Source organism: Tachyglossus aculeatus, chromosome 21 (assembly GCF_015852505.1).
Source record: "Tachyglossus aculeatus isolate mTacAcu1 chromosome 21, mTacAcu1.pri, whole genome shotgun sequence".
Lineage (NCBI taxonomy): Eukaryota > Metazoa > Chordata > Mammalia > Monotremata > Tachyglossidae > Tachyglossus > Tachyglossus aculeatus.
The window spans coordinates 22,705,822-22,728,660 of NC_052086.1; the positions used below are offsets into that span (position 1 = coordinate 22,705,822).

Sequence of the window (22,839 nt, forward strand, 5' to 3'; positions counted from 1 at the left end):
ACAAATCAGTAGCTAGCAATGCAACCCAGGGGTCCCAGATCCCAGCCACCAGCCATGCTCAATCAATCAATCCATCATATTTATTGAATGCTTACTGTGTGCAGAGCACTGTTCTAAGCTCTTGGGAGAGTACAATACAACAGACTGGTAGACACATTCCCTGCCCACAGTGAGCTTACAGTCTAGAGGGGAAGACAGACTTTAATATAACTAAATTCATTCATTCATTCATTCAATTGTATTTATTGAGCACTTACTGTGTGCAGAGCACTGTACTAAGCGCTTGGGAAGTACAAGTCGGCAACACATAGAGACGGTCCCTACCCAACAATTACAGATATGGACATAAGGGCTGTGGGGCTGAGTGGGGAGGTAAATAAAGGGAGCAAACTAGGGTGATGCAGAGGGGAGTGAGAAAAAAGGAAAAATGAGGGCTTAGTCTGGGAGGTCCCCTCTTTAGGGTCACACCTACAGAGTTCCCAGTACTCTACCAGTCTCGACGACAGAAGGCAGAGGCATATCCATTCCATTCCTGGCTCGGGCAGTGGCTAGTGAGTGGAAGGCAATTTGCTGTCAAAACTCACCTGTGCTGGGCAGCAGTGGCATGGGAAAGAATCAAGGGCGAAGACTCAAGTTTGCTGCATGGAAGGAGGCAATGGTAAACCACTTCCGTATTTTTACCAAGAAAACACTATGGATACACTCCCGGGACGATTGCTGATGGAAGTGGGTCATTCTGGGAAAGATGTGTCCATGGTGTCACTATGGGTCGAAGATGACTCAATGGCATTTAATGAGACAAGTCTGGGAGGGCCTTTTGGAGGATGTGTGTCTTCAATAAGGCTTTGAAGGAGGGGAGAGTAATTGTCTATCAGATATGAAGAGGGAGGGCGTTCCAAGCCAGAGGCAGGATGTGAACAGCAGTGAGTTAGACGAGATCGAGGTAAGGAGTTTCTGTTTGATGCAGAGGTAGAAGGGCAACCTCTGGAGGAACGGGGAAACATGGACTGAATGTTTGTATAGAAAAATGATTCGGGCAGCAGAGTGAAGAATGGATTGGAGTGGGGAGAGACAAGAGGCAGAGAAGTCAACAAGGAGGCCGATACAGCAATAAAGTCAGGCTAGGATAACGGCTTGGATTCACATGGTAGCAGTTTGAATGGAGAGCAGAGGGCAGATTATAGCATTGTTGTGAAGGTTGAACCAACAGGATTTAATGATAGATTGAATATGTGGGTTGAATGAGAGACATGAGTCAAGGATAACATTGAGACTATAGGCTTGCGAGACAGGAAGGATGGTGATGCTGTTTAAGTATTCCTACTTTTTCAGCTATTGATAAGTTTTTTTTAAAAAGGACAAAGAAGCACATCTCTAGTTACCAAAGAATTGTGCCAGATTGTTATCTTTGACTTGTCCTGTCTCTCCCAGGTGCTCCATGATCTCAGTGGCATCACAGTCTATCTTTTTGAAGAGGAACTCCACCCCAACCTTGAGCTGGTCAAGGACTTTGCAAATCTCTTTGTTGGTAATCTCCAAAAGGTTGGCTTCCTCCGTGGTCTTGTCCAGTTTCTCCTGCAGAAGACACCAAAGTCCCACCCAAGAACCATCAGGATTCTGGGAGCCGACCACCCCATCCCTCCTCTTCATCAACAGGGATTCTTTCCCTTCCTGTTTTAGGAACCCTTCCTTGATTAACCTTTCCCTCTCCCTTTCCACCCACCCTCCATCCAAACTCCAAATCTGGTAGAATCCTCCACTCCAGCCAGAGGCACCAAATTTTCATTTTGAGCAATGAGGCCAAAATAAGGCCGGGATTTCAGGGACAGGAGGGAGTGATGATCTGGAGGGGGAAGGCTACAAAGAGCTAATGTGGAAAAGTCACCATTATGGGGATTTTCACCCTGAATAGAAACTCACCAGTCTGGTCAAATCTATGTATCTATCTCAGGAAATCCACTGACCCCATTGATTGGACACCCATGACTCTAGCTTCATCTCCCGAGATGGAGATGGTGAGCCTTGTAAATCTTAAGTACACATGTCTGTGATTTCTAAAACTGGGGTATGTATATAATTTGTATTGGCACTTGAACTTAAAAAAACCCTATCAGCATGCTCTGTGCATTCCTCTTTTGTGAGCATTTTCTGTTTTGTCCTGTCAGATTACACGCTCCTCAAGAGGAGGGCCTTTTCCTGTCTTCTCTTCTAATTCCCCTTAGCACATAGTACAGTGCCCTATCCAAAGCAGGACTTTCTTTTTTTTTCGGATAATGATTGCAACAGTAGGTGGTTTCCTGCCATTTGTGTTAAGGTACACAAAGAAATCAGTGATGAACTTAGCCTCAAGAATAACAACAGCTTTTTTTGGCTGAGTTCTTGCACAGGGTATTGATGTCCCTTTATTCATCATAAAAATTGGAAATCAACCTAACTGCCGGGAAGCCTAGTGATTTAGCACTAGAAGATTAGACACTACATCCTTCCTCCGAACCACCTTAACTGCCCTCTAACACCAAGGTGTGTAAGGAGTATACGTTCGTAGTAACAACATTTATTAAGCGCTGATTACACGCTGAGCACCATACTAAGCACTGGGAAAGAATACATGGATGGACTTTAGAATTAGACTTGAAAAATCAAAGGTAAAGTTCTTTTCTGGCCTGGGATAAGCAGCATGGCTCATTGGAAAGAGCACGGGCTTTGGAGTCAGAGGTCATGTGTTCAAATCCCGGCTCCACCAATTGTCAGCTGTGTGACTTTGGGCAAGTCACTTAACTTCTCTGTGCCTCAGTTACCTCATCTGTAAAATGGGGATTAAGACTGTGAGCCTCAAGTGGACAACCTGATCATCTTGTATCCTCCCCAGCGTTTAGAACAGTGCTTTGCACATAGCGCTTAACAAATGCCATCATTATTATTATTATTATATACCATACTAAATCTAAGCTGGGACTGCAGAGGAGTTTGTGACTTTCAGGAGACTTATTTACACATCAATGGAAACAGGTAACTGAAGAAGGACAGAAAGCGAGCCCTGGGGGTTTAGATGGGAACAGCCGGGGAAATAGCACATTTCCAATTGTACTGAAGGATGTGTGTTACTTCCCGGGAGCCTGTCAGGGCACAGGAGTGATACAAAGGGAAAAAGCTCAAGCGTTTGGCGGTAGGAGAAGGTGGGCTGTGGGAGGCAAAGTCTATGGACAACAAGTGCTTTGGCGACTCCTTGTGCCACATCAAAAGCATAACACCGCCGCCAGTGACCCAAAAACAAAATGTTGAGGAGGAAGGAAAAAATAATTTGGAGGAAAAGTGGGAGGAAGAATAAGCAACAGGATACTAGTTTCAGATTAGAGGGAAAGCTTCAGCAAAAGCCTTCCACCCACACCAATTAGTTCCCCATGGGGGAAGGTGTCAGCAGCCCACAGGTGGATTCATTCATTCAATCGTATTTATTGAGCACTTACTGTACTAAGCGCTTAGAAGGTACAATTCGGCAACAAATAGATCCCTACGCAACAACGGGTAGGGGGAGACAGACAACAAAACAAAACAAGTAGGCGGGAGTCAATACCATCAAAAGATCACACACACACACACACACACACACACACACACACACACACACACACACACACACACACACACACACACCCAGTGCAACAGCCCCTGGTATGAAAGCACATGTAAAGACAGAGGATGATGGAACTCAAATCTCAGCCCAGGTGAAAATAATTTTTTGTTTTGCTTCGTTTTGTGTTTTATTTCCCTGGGGGATGCTGACCTTACCTCCATGTGCTTCAGAGTGCTATGATTTTCATCATCAGAGGTTTTCTGCTGGGATCTTAAGTAAACAATTTCATCCTGGAAAAAACAGAAACACACTAAGAGTGAAATTATAATCCTTTTCCTGCTAAAAATAATTACACCATTCTGAGTTTGTACTGAGAATAATCACTAGCTTCGCTGTGGAACAGTAACAATGAAAGTATAGTTATATGCTTTGCAGAGCTTTTCAATACATTGTGACCCATCATCAGGACTGCTTCCTATCTGGATGCATGTCCACCTACTTTTCTTCACTAAAAGAGGGCTTCCAAAATTACTCCAGCATAGAGAAAAATTGTGCAGCAGAAATTTCCCATTTCATTTAAACCCAGGAGGTAAAAACTGAAAACTGATTCTGGTTTGCTTTTTGTTGCCCTCAAATCTTACTGTTGGCTTGGATTGGCTTTCACTCAGTCAGGGAATGATAAAATGGCCTGAACTGTAGAACCAGTGTGACCTAGAGGAAAGGGTATGGGCCCTGAGAATCGGAGGACCTGGGTTCTAACCCTGATTCTGCTTCCTGCTTGCTGTGTGACCTTGGGCAAATCATCATCATCATCAATCGTATTTATTGAGCGCTTACTATGTGCAGAGCACTGTACTAAGCGCTTGGGAAGTACAAATTGGTAACATATAGAGACAGTCCCTACCCAACAGTGGGCTCACAGTCTAAAAGGGGGAGACAGAGAACAAAACCAAACATACTAACAAAATAAAATAAATAGAATAGATATGTGCAAATAAATAAATAAATAAATAAATAGAGTAATAAATATGTACAAACATCACTTTATTCTCTGTGCCTCACTTTCCTCATCTTAAAATGAGGATTCAATTCCTGTTCTCCCTCTTGCTTAGAATGTGAATTCTATGAGGGACAGCAACTGCGTCCAATCCAATTAGCTTTTATCCACTCCAATTCTTAATACAGGACTTGGCACCTAATAAGCACTTCACTGTTAATATTACTGTAACTGCTTTTTTCTCCTTTAAAAGTCTCAGGTAACATGTCAGGCCCAGAGCTCCTATTTAACCTTGACATGTAAAAATGTTTTCAATCAGACTGTCTCCCCTGAAATTCATGTAAAAACCACCCTGCAACAGGAGATCATCATTCTTATTTCAGCTGGAAAACCTGTCCTGCAATCCTAACGCTGAGTACCAGATGGCAGTCACGAAGAGGCTTAGGTCTCCTGGAGGAGATAACTGGAGGATTTGGTGGTTAGTGAGTTATTTTTACAAGCTGCTTTCATTTTCAAAGACACTTGTTCTGAGATTTTTGTTGGCCCTTGGGGCAGGCTTGTCTGCTGAACAACGTGTCCTCCTCAGGACGTGGGATAGGAAAAAAAATATACTGGAGATGTTCATTAGGAACACTAAAGTCCCGATTGGGTGAGTACAAACCAAATTCTGGTCATTTTCTGCTCCCTAAAATACAGCTGGTGCAACCCCTAAAAGTCCCAATTTCAGCTGGGTGGCCATGGATGGCCAGCCCAGGAAGGATTTGAACAGCAGCAGCAGCCTGAGCCACTCACCGCCCCTTTCACAGCTAATCTCTGGGGGAGAGAGGCTGCCCCATTCCCAGGCCACTGGGATCCCATTATTCCCTGCTCCAACCAAGGAAGGACTGAGATAGCAGAGCGAGGCCTTCTCTACTTTTAGATCACTGAGGAAGTCTCTTCCGCGGCCGTCACAGTATGATTTTTAGGACTATTGGCCTGAGACACGAGGAGCCTGAAATCCTGCTGCTCCTTTCCTGAATATCGTCATCCTTGTCTTTCATATTTTTGCTCATTTTTCATTACGGTCAGCTGCCAACACTTTTTCTCCCCCCTCTTCTTAGATGGTGAGTCCCTTGGGGGCCAGGGATCTTATCCTGCTATTTCTTTCCCAGTGCTTAATACAGTGCTTTGCACATAGTAAGCACTTAATCAGCATTAGAGAAGCAGCATGGCGCAGTGGAAAAACCACAGGCTTGGGAGTCAGAGGACACAGGCTCTAATCCCTGCTCTGTCACGTGTCTACTCTGTGACCTTGGGCAAGCCACTTAACTTCTCTGTGCTTCAGTTACCTCTTCTGTAAAATGGGAATTTAGACTGTGAGCCCCAAGTGGGACAATCTGATTACTTTGTATCTACCCCGCAACCTTGGTGTCATTCTCGACTCCGCTCTCTCATTCACCCCTCACATCCAAGCCGTCACCAAAACCTGCTGGTCTCAGCTCCGCAACATTGCCAAGAAGATCCGCCCTTTCTTCTCCATCCAAACCGTTACCCTGCTCGTTCAAGCTCTCATCCTATCCCGTCTGGACTACTGTATCAGCCTTCTCTCTGATCTCCCATCCTCATGTCTCTCCCCACTTCAATCCATACTTCATGCTGCTGCCCGGATTGTCTTTGTCCAGAAACGCTCTGGGCATGTTACTCCCCTCCTCAAAAATCTCCAGTGGCTACCAATCAATCTGCGCATCAGGCAGAAACTCCTCACCCTGGGCTTCAAGGCAGTCCATCACCTCACCCCTTCCTACCTCACCTCCCTTCTCTCCTTCTACAGCCCAGCCCGCACCCTCCACTCCTCTGCTGCTACTCTCCTCACCGTGCCTCGTTCTCTCCTGTCCCACCATCGACCCCCGGCCCACATCATCCCCCGGACCTGGAATGCCCTCCCTCTGCCCATCCGCCAAGCTAGCTCTCTTCCTCCCTTCAAGGCCCTACTGAGCGCTCACCTCCTCCAGGAGGCCTTCCCAGACTGAGCCCCTTCCTTCCTCTCCCTCTCGTCCCCCTCTCCATTCCCCCCCATCTTACCTCCTTCCCTTCCCCACAGCACCTGTATATATGTATATATGTTTGTACATATTTATTACTCTATTTATTTATTTATTTATTTATTTATTTTACTTGTACATATCTATTTTATTTATTTTATTTTGTTAGTATGTTTGGTTTTGTTCTCTGTCTCCCCCTTTTAGACTGTGAGCCCACTGTTGGGAAGGGACTGTCTCTATATGTTGCCAACTTGTATTTCCCAAGCACTTAGTACAGTGCTGTGCACACAGTAAGTGCTCAATAAATACGATTGATTTATTGATTGATACCCCAGCACTTAGAACAGTGCTTGGCACATAGCAAGTGCTTAACAAATGCCATAATTATTATTGTTTTTACTCCAACGCATAAAACAGTCCTTGGCATATAGTAAGTACTTAACAAATACCATAATTATTAATATTAATACTACTATTACTGGGAAGCAGCAGGGCCTAATGGAAAGCGCATGAACCTGGGAATCAGAGGACCTGAGTTATATTTCTGTCTCTGTCACTTGCCTGCTCTATGACCTTGGCAAGTCACTTAATTTCTCTGTGCCTCAGTTTCCTCATCAGCAAATTAGGGATTCACTGCCTGTTCTCCCTCCTACTTAGACTGGTAGAGCCACGTGGGACAAGGACTACTTCCAACCTGTTTGCTTGTACCCAGCACTTAGTACTGTGCTCGCCACACAATAAGCGCTTAACAAATGGTATAATTATTATGATCTTCGTTAAACACAGTTCCATTGTTCATTTACGGCCAAACAAAAAGGACAGAGACCTGAATGCTTTGGATCTTCTTTTGAAGCATCTCCATGTCATTGTTCAGTTCCGTGACATAGCTGAACCGGGCGAAGTTCTTCTCTTCCTTTGCCAAGAAATCCTGCACCAACTCATCAAGGGTCCTGTCCCCAGCCAGTTTGAGCAGGCGCATATGTGCCACCTCGTAACTCTCAAAACTCTCGATTTTGCTCTTGACCCGCTTGCTCGCCTTCAGAGCTGAAAAGGAGAACAAAGCTGAAGTGCACTGGGCCCCGAGGAGTGCTAGTGAATCCTCCAGTCCAGAGCCTGGGGTGCTTCCTCCAGGAAAAGGGCCAGAAGTCAAAATGTGAGCTAAGCTGGAAAACCGAAGGAGGAACCTGAAGGAGGAGCAGCAAGGCCTAGCAGATAGAGCACAGGCCTGGGACAGAAGGACCTGGGCTCTAATCCCGGCTCTGCTACTTGTCTGCTGTGTGGGCAAGTCACTTAATTTCTCTCTGCTTCAGTCACCTCATCTGTGAAAATGGGGATTAAGAATGTGAGTCCCATGTTAGGACATGGACTGTGTCCAGCCTGATTTGCTTATTACTACCCCAGCAATTAGTACAGTGCCTGGCACGTAGTAAGTGCTTAGCAAATACCATTTTAAAAAAAAGGAGGAGAGGTCAGAAGAGGACCAAGGGGAGCAAGAGCTGTTAGGTAACCTGGGTCCTGATATAAGGAATGAAATGAGGCTCCCTCCCTGAATTCAGACCATCAAACTCACATGTTTCAGATTTATCAAATTATCAGATGTAGGTAGTCCCAGATGCATCAATATTACCCAAAAAAGGACTCAATCTGTTGGCTCAAAATTCTCTTGCATAGAGTTTGAGTGCTTTTTACTAAATGCTTCTTACTAAATACCTAGAAAATTCCCAGATTCTGCTCCTTCCATTGCCAGACCCCAGTATGTTGGGATGGTCCGGTCTCTACATTTAGTCAGTGTAGCATAGGACCCTGATCCTCCCAGGGCCTGGGGGTTGAGGCACTGCCCCATCTGCCCTTGGAATGTTGGGTTCCAGTCTAGGAAAACTAATTGGAGAAGAGGCAAGAGAAAGGTAGTTTGGGAATGGAAGGGGTGTGAAAGAACGAAAACCCCCAAGGAAATAAGCCTAGGGGTTGAGTGGAGAACAGCCGGAATCTCCTGGAGGACAAACATGGAGCTAAAATAAGCTAAGATTTTAGATTCTGTATTAGAGGGCTAGTTTAATTACCATAGGGGGCAAGGAGGCCTGTAAGCTTATTGTGGACAGGAAATGTGTTTGCTATATTACATTTCACTCTCCCAAGGACTTAGTATAGTGTTCTGCACACAGTAAGCACTCAATAAATAAAATAGACTGATGGTGAGGTGGGCTTTTTGCTGACTGAAGACCTGTTTGGAGGATCAGAGGTCCTCTCTACAAGCAGGGGAAAAGGGTTCACCTGGCCAGATATCCGCCCCAAAAAGTCTTACTCCCTCAGAGGGAATTAGGGAAAAGCTTCCCAGAGACTCATGGGCTTTTTTTCAAGGCTCTTATAGAGACCAGTAGCAGCCACCTGCATATGGTCCCTCAGCTCGCTTGTAGTGATATCAGGGGGTCACCAAACAGGGAAACCCTGCCCCAGGGCATGAGGGGACTAGGCAGACTGTCAAATCAAACAGACTGGAGAAGGGAATGACCACAAATTTTCCTGCAAACCTCCTTCCCTTTTGGACTGTTCCTCGTATTCAAAGCGATCCATAAGCTTGATCGTCATGAAGTTCTTGAGCTTTACTTCACGATCAAAGATGCGCTGCAGTTCCCGGATCTCCAAGTTGTACTGGATAATGTCCTTCTGCCGTCTGTCCTTCATGGCGGCAATTCTGGCCATCGCTTCCACCCTTTGAAGAGAAATACAAGAAGCTGCTATTGATGCTTTGGTCTCGAAGGTCAATCCCACTCAAGATACTTTCCTTTCCTTGCTTCTCACTACACCCTCATTTCCCCTACTCACCCTCCCTTCTGTGTCACCTAATGCACTTGGATCCATGCCGCTTAAGCACTTGTTATTCGCCTACCCAAAGCGGACCATACTTATGTACGTAAACCTTATACTCTTCCGTTTCCCCTAGTAATAATCTATTTTAACATCTACATCCCCTTCTAGAATGTAAACTCCTTTTGAGCAGGGAACATGTTTATTAACTCCTTCATACTGTTCTCTCCCAAGCGTCTCATACTGTGCATTTCACAGAGTCAGCATTAAATGAATAACCTGGACTGACTCGGACTCCAACCTGTAATAGGACGCCGTTGGAACAAGGCTCCAGTGGGACTTGGGTAAATTCCAAACTAAACAATCCTTATACCAAGCACTGTGTAAGTGTTGGGACAGATATAAGGTAATTAGGTTGAATACAGTCTAAAGGAGGGAAAAAAGTTATTTAAACACCATTTTACAGAGAAGGAAACTGAGGCACAGAGAAGACAAGTGACTTGCCCAGGGTCACACAGCAGGGAAGTGGAGGAGGAAGGATGAGAATCTAGTTACCTCACCCGTGTTCTTTACACTAGGCCACATCCCACATGAGGAGAGCATCGGAGTTACATGTCACATTGTCACAAACATTGCATTAACCAGCATGTCAGTCAATCAGTCAGTTGATTGAATTTATTTAGCACTTATTGTGTGCAAAGCATTGTACTAAGCATTTGGGAGAGTACAATATAACAATAAAACTGACATATTCCCTCCCCGCAAGAAGCTTATAGTCTAGACATCAATATCAATAAATAAATTACTGATATAATAATAATAATAATAGTTGGCATTTGTGAAGTGCTTACTATGTGCAAAGCACTGTTCTAAGCGCTGGGGAGCATACAGGGTGATCAGGTATGTAAATAAGTGCAGTGCTGAGCAAGTGCTGTGAATCCCAGCCCAGAGAGGGTACTGAGAGTCTAAAGAAGAACCTTATAAAGTGGTTCCAATCCTGGTACCTTCTGCCACAACCTACCGCTGGTCATAGGCTTGGGTGGACTGCTCAATGGCCACATTCATGATCTTCTTCTGGTGCCCAACCTGTTTGCGAAGGTGCTGGTAGACATTGTCAAAAGCTTCTCTCTCAAATTTCAAGTTATCAATATCCTGCCGGAGTTCGGCATTAGAGGTCAGTAACGTATCAAACTGCACAGTGACCTACAAAAAAAGAGTTAAATTAATATCTTCAAAAGGGGCCCAGGAGAGAAAAGGAGATCCCATGGAAGAGGAATGGAGGGTGCAAAATGAATGAAATGAAATCAACATTTGTTATTATGTTTCCAGCATCAGCTGCTACTTATTCTGAGCAGTGGCTCCTTGAGAACAGAGATTGGGTCTACCAACTCTATTTTATTGTTCTTTCCCAGGTGCTTAGGACTCTACTCTGCATAGAAAAGCACTCAGTAATCAATCAATCATATTTACTGAGCACCAACTGTTATATTGTACTCTCCCAAGCACTTAGTACAGTGCTCTGCCCACAGTAAGCATTCAATAAATATGACTGATTGATGGAGTGCTTTCTGTGTGCAGAGCACTGCACTAAGCGCTTGGGAGACTACAGTAAAACAGAGTCATTAGACATGTTCCCTGTCCACAATAAGTTTACAGTCTAGACTGATAGATTGATTGAGTGGAGCGAGTTGACTGCTTGCAAGGCTGTTGTTCCTGTGGATGTATATGTGCATTCTATGCTTTTTTCTACTAGGAAAAGACCCGGTCAATTTTCAGGTCTGAATCTAGTTGTGAAAATGTGGGGAGAGGCAGGGGTGAGATTACTCACTAATGTTGGTCACAAAGCTAGAGGGCTCTGAACCATTGTTTGTTTCTGGTGGGCTGGACAGAAAAGCTCTAGGAAAATATTTCTTCCCCTTCTTTCCATGGAAGCATTTATTGAGTCATCATTATCAAATGCCGTCAGGTCATTTCCAATTCATAGAGACTTTATGGAATTTTTTTATCCATAGGGTGAATACAGAAGTGGTTTACCATTGTCTTCTTCTGCACAGTAAAAACTTAAGTCTCTGCCATTGTCCTTGATCAACATTTTGATCACATGATCATCTACCTTTGACTCTTTTCCATGCTGCTGCTGCCCAGCATAGGTGAATCAACTTTGCCTGGCACTTAGGCTTAGACCTTTCCACTTTGAGTAACCCTAGCGAGAGAATATCTCTCAGTGGCATAGCTCTAAGCTTCAAAGGCGTTTGCAAACTGTCCTGCCACAGTAAGGTGTCTATGCATTCATTCAATCGTATTTATTGAGCACTTACTGTGTGCAGAGCACTGTACTAAGTGCTTGGTTCATAGGAGAGATTTATTGAGTACTTCCCTTTTTCAAAGACATGCCATTCCTTAGCACCCCTACAGAAAAGAAGTCTTTGGTAAGGTATAAACATATTGTGATGTTTTTTTTCTGTCTTCATTTGTGTCTGTGACCTCTTTCATATAATGTTACTACTGTCTCAGTGTTCCACTGAAATTCCTTGACCCCCATCCCCTCTCCCCGAAGTACCTAGTACAGGGTATTACACTCAATGGCACAAAGCTAACGAAGAGCACAGAAGACTTTACTTACTTGCTGAAGACGAGTCTCCAAAATATGAATCTGCTTTTGTAGTCTCTGGGGACAGTTTGCCTCCTGTATTTTCACTAAGATCTGCCTTTGTTTGAGAATTGTGTTCTCTATTTCAAGTATCTATAAAAGAGATCTCCACATTGGAATTCACTCTGAATGCCTGTGGGGATGACATACATCCTATTTCCCAAGGTGTGAGGTGGGTTGGAGGATATGAGAGGAATTGCATTTGTAATGCAGAAAACAACCAACAGAGTAGGGAGAGAGGGAAATTTGTCTGTTGGGAATGTTACAAAAGGAGTCACTGCTTTCACTTTTCAGCTGAATTTTTACAGATCCAGGGGGAACTATAAAGAAAGTTTCAGGGGGGAGGGTGGAAAGGAGGTTTTCAGAGTTGACTGAGTTTTTCAAGGAGACTAAAACAGTAACGTCTGGGTTTAGTGTGGTCTTAGGTGAATAATTTTGGGGAATGGTTGGGGAATGTTTTCAGAGAATTAAAGAGAAAGGGCTGGAAATGTTATTTAGCCCAGTCTCATGCTCCAGATTCAGCATCCATTTAAGTTCAGAGTTTAATCCTTTTGGATGGGGACCAATCTCAAGTAAATGCAGATGGTGGACAGCAGATTCTTTCCTGGGAGAAGGGAAAAAGAATCCGCTGGAATTATTCTCAATTCACAGATCGGTAATCCATTCCCTTATCCTCTCTTTTTTATTTTAACCCTCTGTGCTCATTTGGAAATGAATAGGAGCCATCCCAAAGTAGGGTTGATGCCTGGGTCTTCAGGGGGTGCAGTACATTTGTGGAAATGATTTATTTAAAGAAAATTTCTATTTCTGACCAGTATCTATCACCTGGCACCAAATACAAGTTGCCAGAAAAACACCATGCAGATAAAGGTTATGACTGTGAAGCCATGCAGAACTGCACCCAACTCAGAGCCTACCCTAGGTACCAGTATATCACCATGTGTGTTGATTGACAGAGTGTATCTCTGGGTTTACCAGCCCGCAACCATGTCCCTCTACCATGCTGTCACCCTGCGGGACCCCATGACAGATCCTAGAATCCCTGAGGGCTGGTAAGGGAAGGGAAACAAGGCATGAGGTCTATGATTCTCAAGCAGCTGCTGTCATTCAATCCAACTCCTACTCCCCTGGCAAATCCCAAACTACTATGGTAAAACTATAGTTTGCCAATATCCTTTTGATCTGAGTAGAAAAGGTTGCTGTACATGAACGTAATTTGAAGAAAACTTGAGACTTTTCAAGGAAATCGGTCTATGGCTTCCTCTGGGTGGACTCGACCAATGGCTCATTTATATGCATGAAATGAGGCCTCTCCAGTGATCTTGCAGCATCTTTGGCTCAGAGGGGAGAATATTATTACTCTATTACTCTATTTATTTATTTATTTATTTTACTTGTACATATCTATTCTATTTATTTTATTTTGTTAGTATGTTTGGTTTTGTTCTCTGTCTTCCCCTTTTAGACTGTGAGCCCACTGTTCGGTAGGGACTGTCTCTATATGTTGCCAATTTGTACTTCCCAAGCGCTTAGTACAGTGCTCTGCACATAGTAAGCGCTCAATAAATACGATTGATGATTGATGATGATGATTATGAAGCCTGAATTTAAAGTTGTTCTCCCAGAATCCCTTTAATGCAAGTTCCACATAGAGAGAAGCTGCGGTTTCTTTGGGCATGGAAGTTTCTCTGGGATGGGAGATTAAATTCAGAGTTTCATTACCTGGGGCTACTTTATACTATTCAAGGGGAGACATTCTCAAAGGCTGCAGAAACGGTAGAAATTTGTTACCTAAGAAAGTTGCAATTTTCCCATGGACCTAATGTTTTGAAAACACTCGTGAGGGCTGCATGTTCAAAATGTGTTGCTGTTTGTTACCTGTGAGTTTGGACCCTGCGAGCCATAGGTCAACACTTTACTAGGACTATACCTTCTCATCCAGTTGTGATAGTAGACTTCTCATAGTTTTAATCAAAGAATCATACTCCTCCTTGGTTTGTAGCAAAAATTGGAGTTCCGTGCAGTTTCTGTCATCCATCTGCAAGTTTTTTGGTGATCTCACAAGATTCAAAAGCAGTGAAATCTCATCGTGCTCCTCTTTCAGAGCTTCTATTTCTTTGCTGTTGAAAAAACCACGAGAGAATGAAAACTGGCTATTGACAAGTCTTATATGTTTCCTACTTTGTGCTTCTCCTCTGAGGTGGTCGAACCATTTTACATATACTAAATACGAAGACTCCCTAGTTGTATTTTGTTAATTTCGATAAAAAATCCCTATGGAATCTCCCTCTGAATGTTGCAGGTCCCCCTTTCCATTTGGTCTGCGCTTTTTAATGCCCTGAAGTAATTGTACATACTACAGGAAAACTTCATTCTAGCCATACTTTCAGCCCTTCTTCAATCAGTAAATCTGTTATTTAGACTACCCATAATAAGCTAAATGGATTGATTTGCCATTTTGCCTTCCTTCTTTTCCCTGACCCATCCTCTAATTGCAGCCCCTCAGGGAAAGCGAAAGGAACAAGGGGGAGAGGACACCCAGCAGAATGAAGAAGAGGTGTCGGGTCTGAATAACTCACAAGCCGGCAAATTCAGCCTCTGGATAATCAAGAGTTTACTGGAAATGGACTGTATCATTCTCCTCACTGTATGGATAAACAAATTGAGGTGTCTGTGATACCAAGAACCCAGTGAATGGCAATCAATAACACTCAAGAGTGCTTTTAATTCACCATCTCTAAATGCTAATCAGTGGGTTATTATTCAAATCCTACCTTCCAGGAGAAAACAGCCTGTAACACTTTTTCTGTATTAACCAAGAAGCATTGTGGCTTACTGGAAAGAGCATGGACCCGGGAGTTGGAAGGACCTGAGTTCTAATCCCAGCTCCACTACTTGTGTGCTGGGTGACCTTGGGCAAATCACTTAACTTCTCTGTGCCTCGGTTACCTCATCTGCAAAATGGAGATTAAGACTGTGAACCTCATGTGGGACATGGACTGTGCCCAACCTGATTATCTTGAATCTACCTCAGTGCTTAATTCAGTGTGTGGCACATAGTAAGTGCTTAACAAATACCACAAAAAGAAAAAGGCCCCAGTGCCTTCCCCAGGTCCTTGGTCTCAGGAAGACAGCTGGGAAAAGAGCCGCCTTGTGAATAGAATCTGGATTATGGGGTTAACACTACTGGGAGTAAATCTCAGCTCCACATACCATTGCTTGAATATCTGCTTCTGAGTTTTGAGAGTTAGAGATTTGCGACTTTCCAGCATTTTACGGAACTGTTGCTCCAGTTTCCTTAGCTCTGCCTCTTCCATTATTAGTTTCTCTTTTTCAGTGAGCTCCATGTGGTCCTTCTGCAGACGTTTTCTCCAGTGCTGGTGATTCAAAATAATTGGGTTATAGGAAGGCAAAATCAATCAACTGTATTTATTGAGAGCTTACCGTGTGCAGAGCACTGTAAAGCGCTTGAGAGAGTACAATATAACAATGTCTGTAGGCATGTTCCCTGCCCACAACGAGCGTACAGTCCAGAAAGGAACAGAGGCAATGGGAACACTGTCTAGTGGCTTAAGGAAATCCTCATTTTGGCTCTCCATGAAATCCAAGGCCTTAATCAGCAAAGAACTCAGAGCATCTCACAGGACCACTAGACTGTGAGGTCACATTTGAGGCCACTCCCATCTCCCACTTTGGTTCACTACGGAAGAACAGGGAAGAGGATGGAGAGGGGAAAGAGAGGGAATGGAAGGAAGCAGAAAGAAGGGATGGGCCTCCCACTTCCTTATGAGCATATTCTGCCTGCTACATAAACATGCTCTTTTTTTACAACCCCAAGTTTGTTGAGGCACCTGTGGCATAGACAATACCTTTTAGGTGCCAGACTGGGCTGGAGAAATGTACCTTTTACTACCATAGTGGGGAGAGGAATGCTGAACTCTTCATTTTTGTTTTCCCCCATTAAATTAATTCATTCAATAGTATTTACTGAGTGCTTACTGTGTGGAGAGTACTGTACTAAGCACATGGGAGAGTACAATGTAACAATAAATAACAATAAATCCCTATCAGCACTCAAACATTTCTGATGGTTTAGAAAATAACTGTGCTGCTCCTTCCCATCTCTTTAACAATTCCCTGGTTCTCTGATTTTACCTTTGACGGCATTTTGAAGATATTTGCCTTTCCTTCTGTGTTAAGATTTCGACAAGGTCAATTCTCCCGCTGCAGGGCTTGCTTCTGGGTGGAGTGAGAGAAAGAATTCAGTTTGCCACTCAACTCAGTGAAGAGCATCAGACTCATCCCTTTCCATATCCCTGTAAGACTCATCCCTTTCCATATCCCTTTTCATTCCCTTTCCTCTGATTATGCTTGGCTTATGAGAAAATAATCACAGATGGCTCCCCAGTTGTACAGAAGAAGAACATTTTTTGCAATGCTATGGTGAAAAAATGTTCCTCTTATCAGGTTTATTATTAGGGGCAGAGCAGATGGTTTAAGTGTTTCTCTTACCCTCTAAGTACCTACATTCCCTTAGAGAAAGAGTGAACACATGCTATCTGAAGCAGGATTTACCCCAATGTGACACATACAGCCAACCACCGAAGGGTTAAAATAAAGTTCTCTCTTCTGCCTGCTTGATTTCCTTCTGTAGGCGTTTTCCTTTATTTAAATCTGAAGCTGAAAATCACTGATCAGCATTGTTATAAAATCTGCATTTGAAAAATAATCACCCTTTGCTCTTACATAATCTGAGAAGCTGAGAGGACTGTGCCCACACTAACTAGCTAATCCCACTGATGTCCATGACACCGGTGGAATTCACGCTGCTTGTACAAAGCTCCTTAGGGTGGAGGGGCAGGAGGCTCGGAGAGAAGTGATATGCTAAACTGGTGGCACACGTGGAGGTAAAATCCAAGTGTCCTGACATCCAGGCTAATAGTCCTTTCCTTGGAGTCTATAGTAACTGGATGATCATATTTTTACATTTCTGATTACTGAGTGGTGTCCTCCTGGATCAATCAATCAATCATATTTATTGAGCGCTTACTGTGTGCAGAGCACTGTACTATTGTACAGTGTACATTGTATGATCCAATCATTGTACGATTGATTGTCCTGGATCAATCAATCGATAAAGTAATGGGATTTACTGAACGTCTATCATGCTGAGGCCTTCACCAAGCTCTCGGGAGAGTACAACAGGAACATAATGCCTTCCCTGCCCACAAGGAATTTACAGTCTTAGTTTTTATATACATATTTCCTATCCTGGTCATATCAATGCTTATGTACTTTCAGATGCATTTTAATTATGAAGTCAGTGATTTCATTGTGACATTTTTATAGTATTTGTTAAGTGTTTACTATGTGCCAAGGCACCGTACTAAGCGCTGGGGTAGATACAAGATTGGACACAGTCTGTGTCCCAAAGGGGGCTCATGGCACCCAGCGCCTGTCTCTCAGGCCCGGGCCATATCCATTAGGCCACACTGCTTCTCAAAAAAGATAATTATTTGTTGAGTGCTTATTGTGTCAAGCACTGTTCAAAGCACTGAGGTAGATACAAGCTAATCAGTTTGGACACAGTCCCTGTCCCACGTGGGGCTCACGTTCTTAATTCCCATTTTATAGATAAGGTAACTGAGACACAGAGAAGTGAAATGACTTGCCCAAGGTCACAGAGCAGAGACGAGGCAGGGCCAGAATTAGAACCCAGGTCCTATTGCAATGACATATTGCACTGCTTCTTCTCGTATCCTTGCTCTACCTCCTGCTCCAGATATTTGTAAATAGTCTTTGTCTGTCTCCCCTATTCAATTGTAAACTCTTTGAGGGCAGGGGACTTGTGTCTCACTTCTGTTGTACTCTTTCAAACACTTTGCACAGTCTTTTATACTCCGTAGTTGTTCAATAAATACCACTGATTTCATTCATTCATTCATTCAACCGTATCTATTGAGCGCTTAATGTTCATTCAATCATATTTATTGAGCGCTTACTGTGTGCAGAGCACTGTACTAAGTGCTTGGGAAGTACAAGTTGGCAACATAAAGAGCCTACAGTAGGCTCACAGTCTAGAAGGGGGAGACAGACAACAAAACAAAACATGTTGACAGGTGTCAAGTCTTCAGAACAAATAGAATTAAAGCTAGATGCACATCATTAACAAAATAAATAGAAGAGTAAATATGTACAATGTGTGCAGCGCACTGTACTAAGCACTTGGGAGAGTACAATACAACAAAAAACAGATATATTCCCTAACCACAATGTGGGGAACAAGCAAAAATGATTTACAAATGGTGGGAACAGGAGGAAGAACGAAGGTATATGTAATGGTACAAATATGACACGACATAGCTAAATAATTCATTATACAATTGAAATTACATTTGTACCTTAGTGTAAAGGGTCAGAGGATGGAGAGTTTAGAGTGAGGTACAGTTTGACCATGACCTCGGAGTGGGTGAAGAATGCTAGACGGAGAGTAAAGTGTGAAGACGGATGATATTTAGGGTAGGGAAAGCTGGTGGAGATCTCTGAAGCCAAAATTAGGGAATTTCTGCTAGATGTGGAGGGAAATGGGGAGCCATTGGAGGTTTTACTTGTACATATCTATTCTATTTATTTTATTTTCTTAGTATTTTTGGTTTTGTTCTCTGTCTCCCCCTTTTAGACTGTGAGCCCACTGTTGGGTAGGGACTGTCTCTATATGTTGCCAACTTGTACTTCCCAAGCGCTTAGAACAGTGCTCTGCACACAGTAAGCGCTCAATAAATACAACTGATTGATTGATTGATTCTCAGGAGTGCTGTGAGGTGCACTAAGTAAGGTTTCAAGAAGTCAATCCCGGAAACAGGGAGGAAATTAATTTAGAAAACTGTATAATTTGACTTAACCAGCTCTCCCCCGCAAAGTGATTTAAAGAGAAAGCAGAGGCACACGGAAACGTCCCCTGTCAACTGCAGTCCTTTTTGGGAGAAGAGCTGGAGCTTGCCAAGGGAGAACAGGGGATAAACTAGAAGTCTGGGGACCCCCACATCAAACCTGGGGGATGTCCCCTCTACACTTGTTATGGGCAGGGAAACGTGTATGCTATTTCTGTTGCATAGCTTAGTACAGAGCGCCGCACATAGTAATCGCTCGATAAATACCATCAATTGAGCGCTTACTACAGTGCTTTGCACATAGCAAGTGCTCAGTAAATACAATGGAATGAATGACACGATTGATTGATTAGAGAAGCAGCGTGGCTCAGTGGAAAGAGCATGGGCTTGGGAGTCAGAGGTCATGGGTTTAAATCCTGGCTCCGCCAACTGTCAGCTGTGTGACTTTGGGCAAGTCACTTAACTTCTCTGTGCCTCAGTTACCTCATCTGTAAAATGGGGGTGAAGATTGTGAGCCCCCCCCCGCCGTGGGACAACCTGAACACCTTGTATCCTCCCCAGCACTTAGAACAGTGCTTTGCACATAGTAAGAATAGTTAGAGAAGCATAGTTATAGAAGTTAGAGAACTTCTAAGTTAGAAGTTAGAAATAAGTAAGAAATTAGAGAACTAACATAGAGAAGCAGCGTGGTTCAGTGGAAAAGAGCCTGGGCTCTGGAGTCATTCATTCATTCATTCATTATTCAATCGTATTTATTGAGCGCTTACTGTGTGCAGAGCATTGTACTAAGTGCTTGGGAAGTACAAACTGGCAACATATAGAGACGGTCCCTACCCAACAGTGGGATCACAGTCTAGAAGGGGAAAACAAGTGGCCCGTACAGGGAACGAACCCGCGACCTTGGCGTTATCAGCACCACGCTCTAACCAACTGAGCTAACCAGCCACCAACTGAGCTAACCGGTCACCAACTGAGCTAGTCAGAGGTCATGGGTTCAAATCCCGGCTCCGCCACTTGTCAGCTGTGTGACTTTGGGCAGGTCACAACTTCTCTGTGCCTCAGTTCCCTCATCTGGAAAATGGGGATTAAGACTGTGAGCACCCCTGTGGGACAACCTGATCACCTTTTAAGCTCCCCAGTGCTTAGAACAGTGCTTTGCACATAGTAAGCGCTTAATAAATGCCATCATTATTAGTAGTAGTAGTAGTGGTAAGCGCTTAACAGCACTGGACTATCTGTACCTAAGGGCTCTGCGGTGGGTTGGGCCCAAGCACTTTAAAAAGTAGTGATATGTCTCACTGCCTTTAAACATAAGCCTGTCATCTTACCTGCTACTCATGGTTGTTTAGTCCCCGGTATGTAGATTGTACCAGGTTTAAAAGGTAGATTAAAAATCAGAGTTAAACTTTAAATTTCCACCAATCCAACAGTGGTAGACTGTGAGCCCACTGTTGGGTAGGGACCGTCTCTATATGTTGCCAACTTGTACTTCCCAAGCGCTTAGTCCAGTGCTCTGCACACAGTAAGCGCTCAATAAATACGATTGAATGAATGAATGAGTGGTATTTATTGAGCACTTACGAGTGCTCAGTAAGTGAATCGGCTTTAATTCTATTTGTTCTGATGATTCTGACACCTGTCTATATGTTTTGTTTTGTTGTCTGTCTCCCCCTTCTAGACTGTGAGCCCGTTGTCGGGCAGGGACCGTCTCTATATGTTGCCAACTTGTGCTTCCCAAGCGCTTAGTACAGTGGTCTGCACACAGTAAGCACTCAATAAATACGATTGAATGAATGAAATGCCCTCATTGTTATGATGATGATTGATGGGGAGGGATGAGAACGCCAACATTTTTTATGCTATTTGTTAAGCACCTGCTATGTGCTAAGCACTGTTCTAAGCGCTGGGGTGGACAGAAACTAATCAGGTTGGACACAGTCCCTGTGCCACGTGGGAATCACGGTCTTAATCCCCGTTTTACAGAGGAGGGAAATGAGGCACAGAGAAGTGAAGTAACTTGTCCAGGGTCACGCAGCAGACAAGTGGCGGAGCCTGGATTAGAACCCAGGTCCTGAATCCCAGGCCTGGGCTCTATCCACGAGGCCCTGCTATTTCTTAATTTGGTCAATCAATGTACATATTTCCTATTCTATGTATTATTTTGTTAATATCTTTTGTTTTGTTGTCTGGAGAATTGCAGCCTAGGAAGAAACCGAGGTGCTTGGAGCAGCCCGGGCTCCCGGCGCCTGTCCTGGAGTTGCCCACCGGTGCATTGCAGTTGCCCAGGGACCGGCTGGACGCTCGGTTGCCCAGTTTCCCCAAACCTCCGTGTAACCAGGCCGCCCCCCGAGGGGTGATGCGGCCCGCTACCCTGGAGGCCTTCCCAGACTGAGCCCCTTCCTTCCTCTCTCCCTCATCCCCCTCTCCATCCCCCCCATCTTACCTCTTTCCCTTCCCCACAGCACCTGTACATATGTCTGTACATATTTATTACTCTATTTATTTTACTTGTCCATATCTATTCTATTTATTTTATTTTGTTAGTATGTTCGGTTTTGTTCTCTGTCTCCCCCTTTTAGACTGTGAGCCCACTGTTGGGTAGGGACCGTCTCTATATGTTGCCAACTTGTACTTCCCAAGTGCTTAGTCCAGTGCTCTGCACACAGTAAGTGCTCAATAAATACGATTGATGGGTGATGGATGGATGGATGTTGAGTAGGGACTGTCTCCATATGTTGCCAACTTGTACTTCCCAAGCGCTTAGTACAGTGCTCTGCACACAGTAAGCGCTCAATAAATACGATTGATGGATGATGGATGGATGGATGTTGGGTAGGGACCGTCTCTATATGTTGCCACCTTGTACTTCCCAAGCGCTTAGTCCAGTGCTCCGCACACAGTAAGCACTCAATAAATACGATTGATGGATGGATGGATGTTGGGTAGGGACTGTCTCTATATGTTGCCAACTTGTACTTCCCAAGCGTTTAGTACAGTGCTCTGCACACAGTAAGCGCTCAATAAATACGATTGATGGATGATGGATGGATGGATGTTGGGTAGGGACTGTCTCTATATGTTTTCAACTTGTACTTCCCAAGCGCTTAGTACAGTGCCCTGCACACAGTAAGCACTCAATAAATACAATTGATGGATGATGGACGTCTCCCCCTTCTAGACTATGAGCCCGCTGTTGGGCAGGGACCGTCTCTAGAGGTTGCCAGCTTGGACTTCCCAAGTGCTTAGTACAGTGCTTGGCACACAGTAAGCGCTCAATAAATACGATTGAATGAATGAGAAGCATGGGAGCCTAGTGTTCAGCCCGGGGGCGCGGAGCTGCGGATTTCCCAGGGTTTACCCGGGATTAGCGGGAGATTGAGCCTCCTCCTGCCGGGGGTCCGGGCTGGCGACGCTCCCTTGCTGCCGGAGACCCCGCTCCTGTCCCTAGCAGCCGGAGCAGGGCTACCTTTATGACGCCCACCGTACATTCTCCCGCAGAGTGGGAGTCGGGATGGGAGGGGGGCCCCTGGACATTCCACGAATTCCAGCCGCCCCCATCCCCTTCCCGGCTCCTCCCCTCGGCCTCACCAGCATCCCTGGATCCCGGCCTTGGGAGTCAGAGGTCATGGGTTCTAATCCCGGCTCCGCCACGTGTCTGCTGTGTGACCTTGGGCAAGTCACTTCACTTCTCTGAGCCTCAGTTACCTCATCTGTAAAATGGGGGCTAAGACTGTGAGCCCCACGTGGGACAACCTGATCAGCTTGTATCCCCCCTCCCCATCATCATCATCAATCGTATTTATTGAGCGCTTACTGTGGGCAGAGCACTGTACTAAGCGCTTGGGAAGTACAGGTTGGCAACATATAGAGACAGTCCCTACTCAACAGTGGGTGTTTAGAAC

General features: G+C 44.4%; 1 protein-coding gene and 1 non-coding gene across 4 annotated transcripts in view; both read right to left on the minus strand.

The window, feature by feature from the left end:
* Positions 1-22,377, minus strand: part of CCDC63 (coiled-coil domain containing 63) — a 28,069-nt gene extending 5,692 nt beyond the window's left edge. Inside the window, exons 1-10 of one of the 3 annotated variants that reach the window (XM_038763540.1) lie at positions 22,296-22,377; positions 16,203-16,286; positions 15,261-15,424; positions 13,978-14,167; positions 12,021-12,140; positions 10,419-10,600; positions 9,121-9,302; positions 7,419-7,636; positions 3,790-3,864; positions 1,383-1,575 (exon numbers count right to left, since the gene is read on the minus strand). In XM_038763540.1, the coding sequence (XP_038619468.1) occupies positions 1,383-1,575; positions 3,790-3,864; positions 7,419-7,636; positions 9,121-9,302; positions 10,419-10,600; positions 12,021-12,140; positions 13,978-14,167; positions 15,261-15,424; positions 16,203-16,214 (1,336 nt within the window). In that variant the 5' untranslated portion in view covers positions 16,215-16,286; positions 22,296-22,377. The remainder of the gene's footprint in view (positions 1-1,382; positions 1,576-3,789; positions 3,865-7,418; positions 7,637-9,120; positions 9,303-10,418; positions 10,601-12,020; positions 12,141-13,977; positions 14,168-15,260; positions 15,425-16,202; positions 16,287-22,295) is intronic. The other 2 variants (XM_038763541.1, XM_038763542.1) reach the window with 2 other exon arrangements.
* On the minus strand, positions 19,809-19,882 carry TRNAI-GAU. Its single transcript has one exon. It is a non-coding gene; the product is annotated as a tRNA-Ile (tRNA).
* Positions 22,378-22,839: the final 462 nt, after the last annotated feature.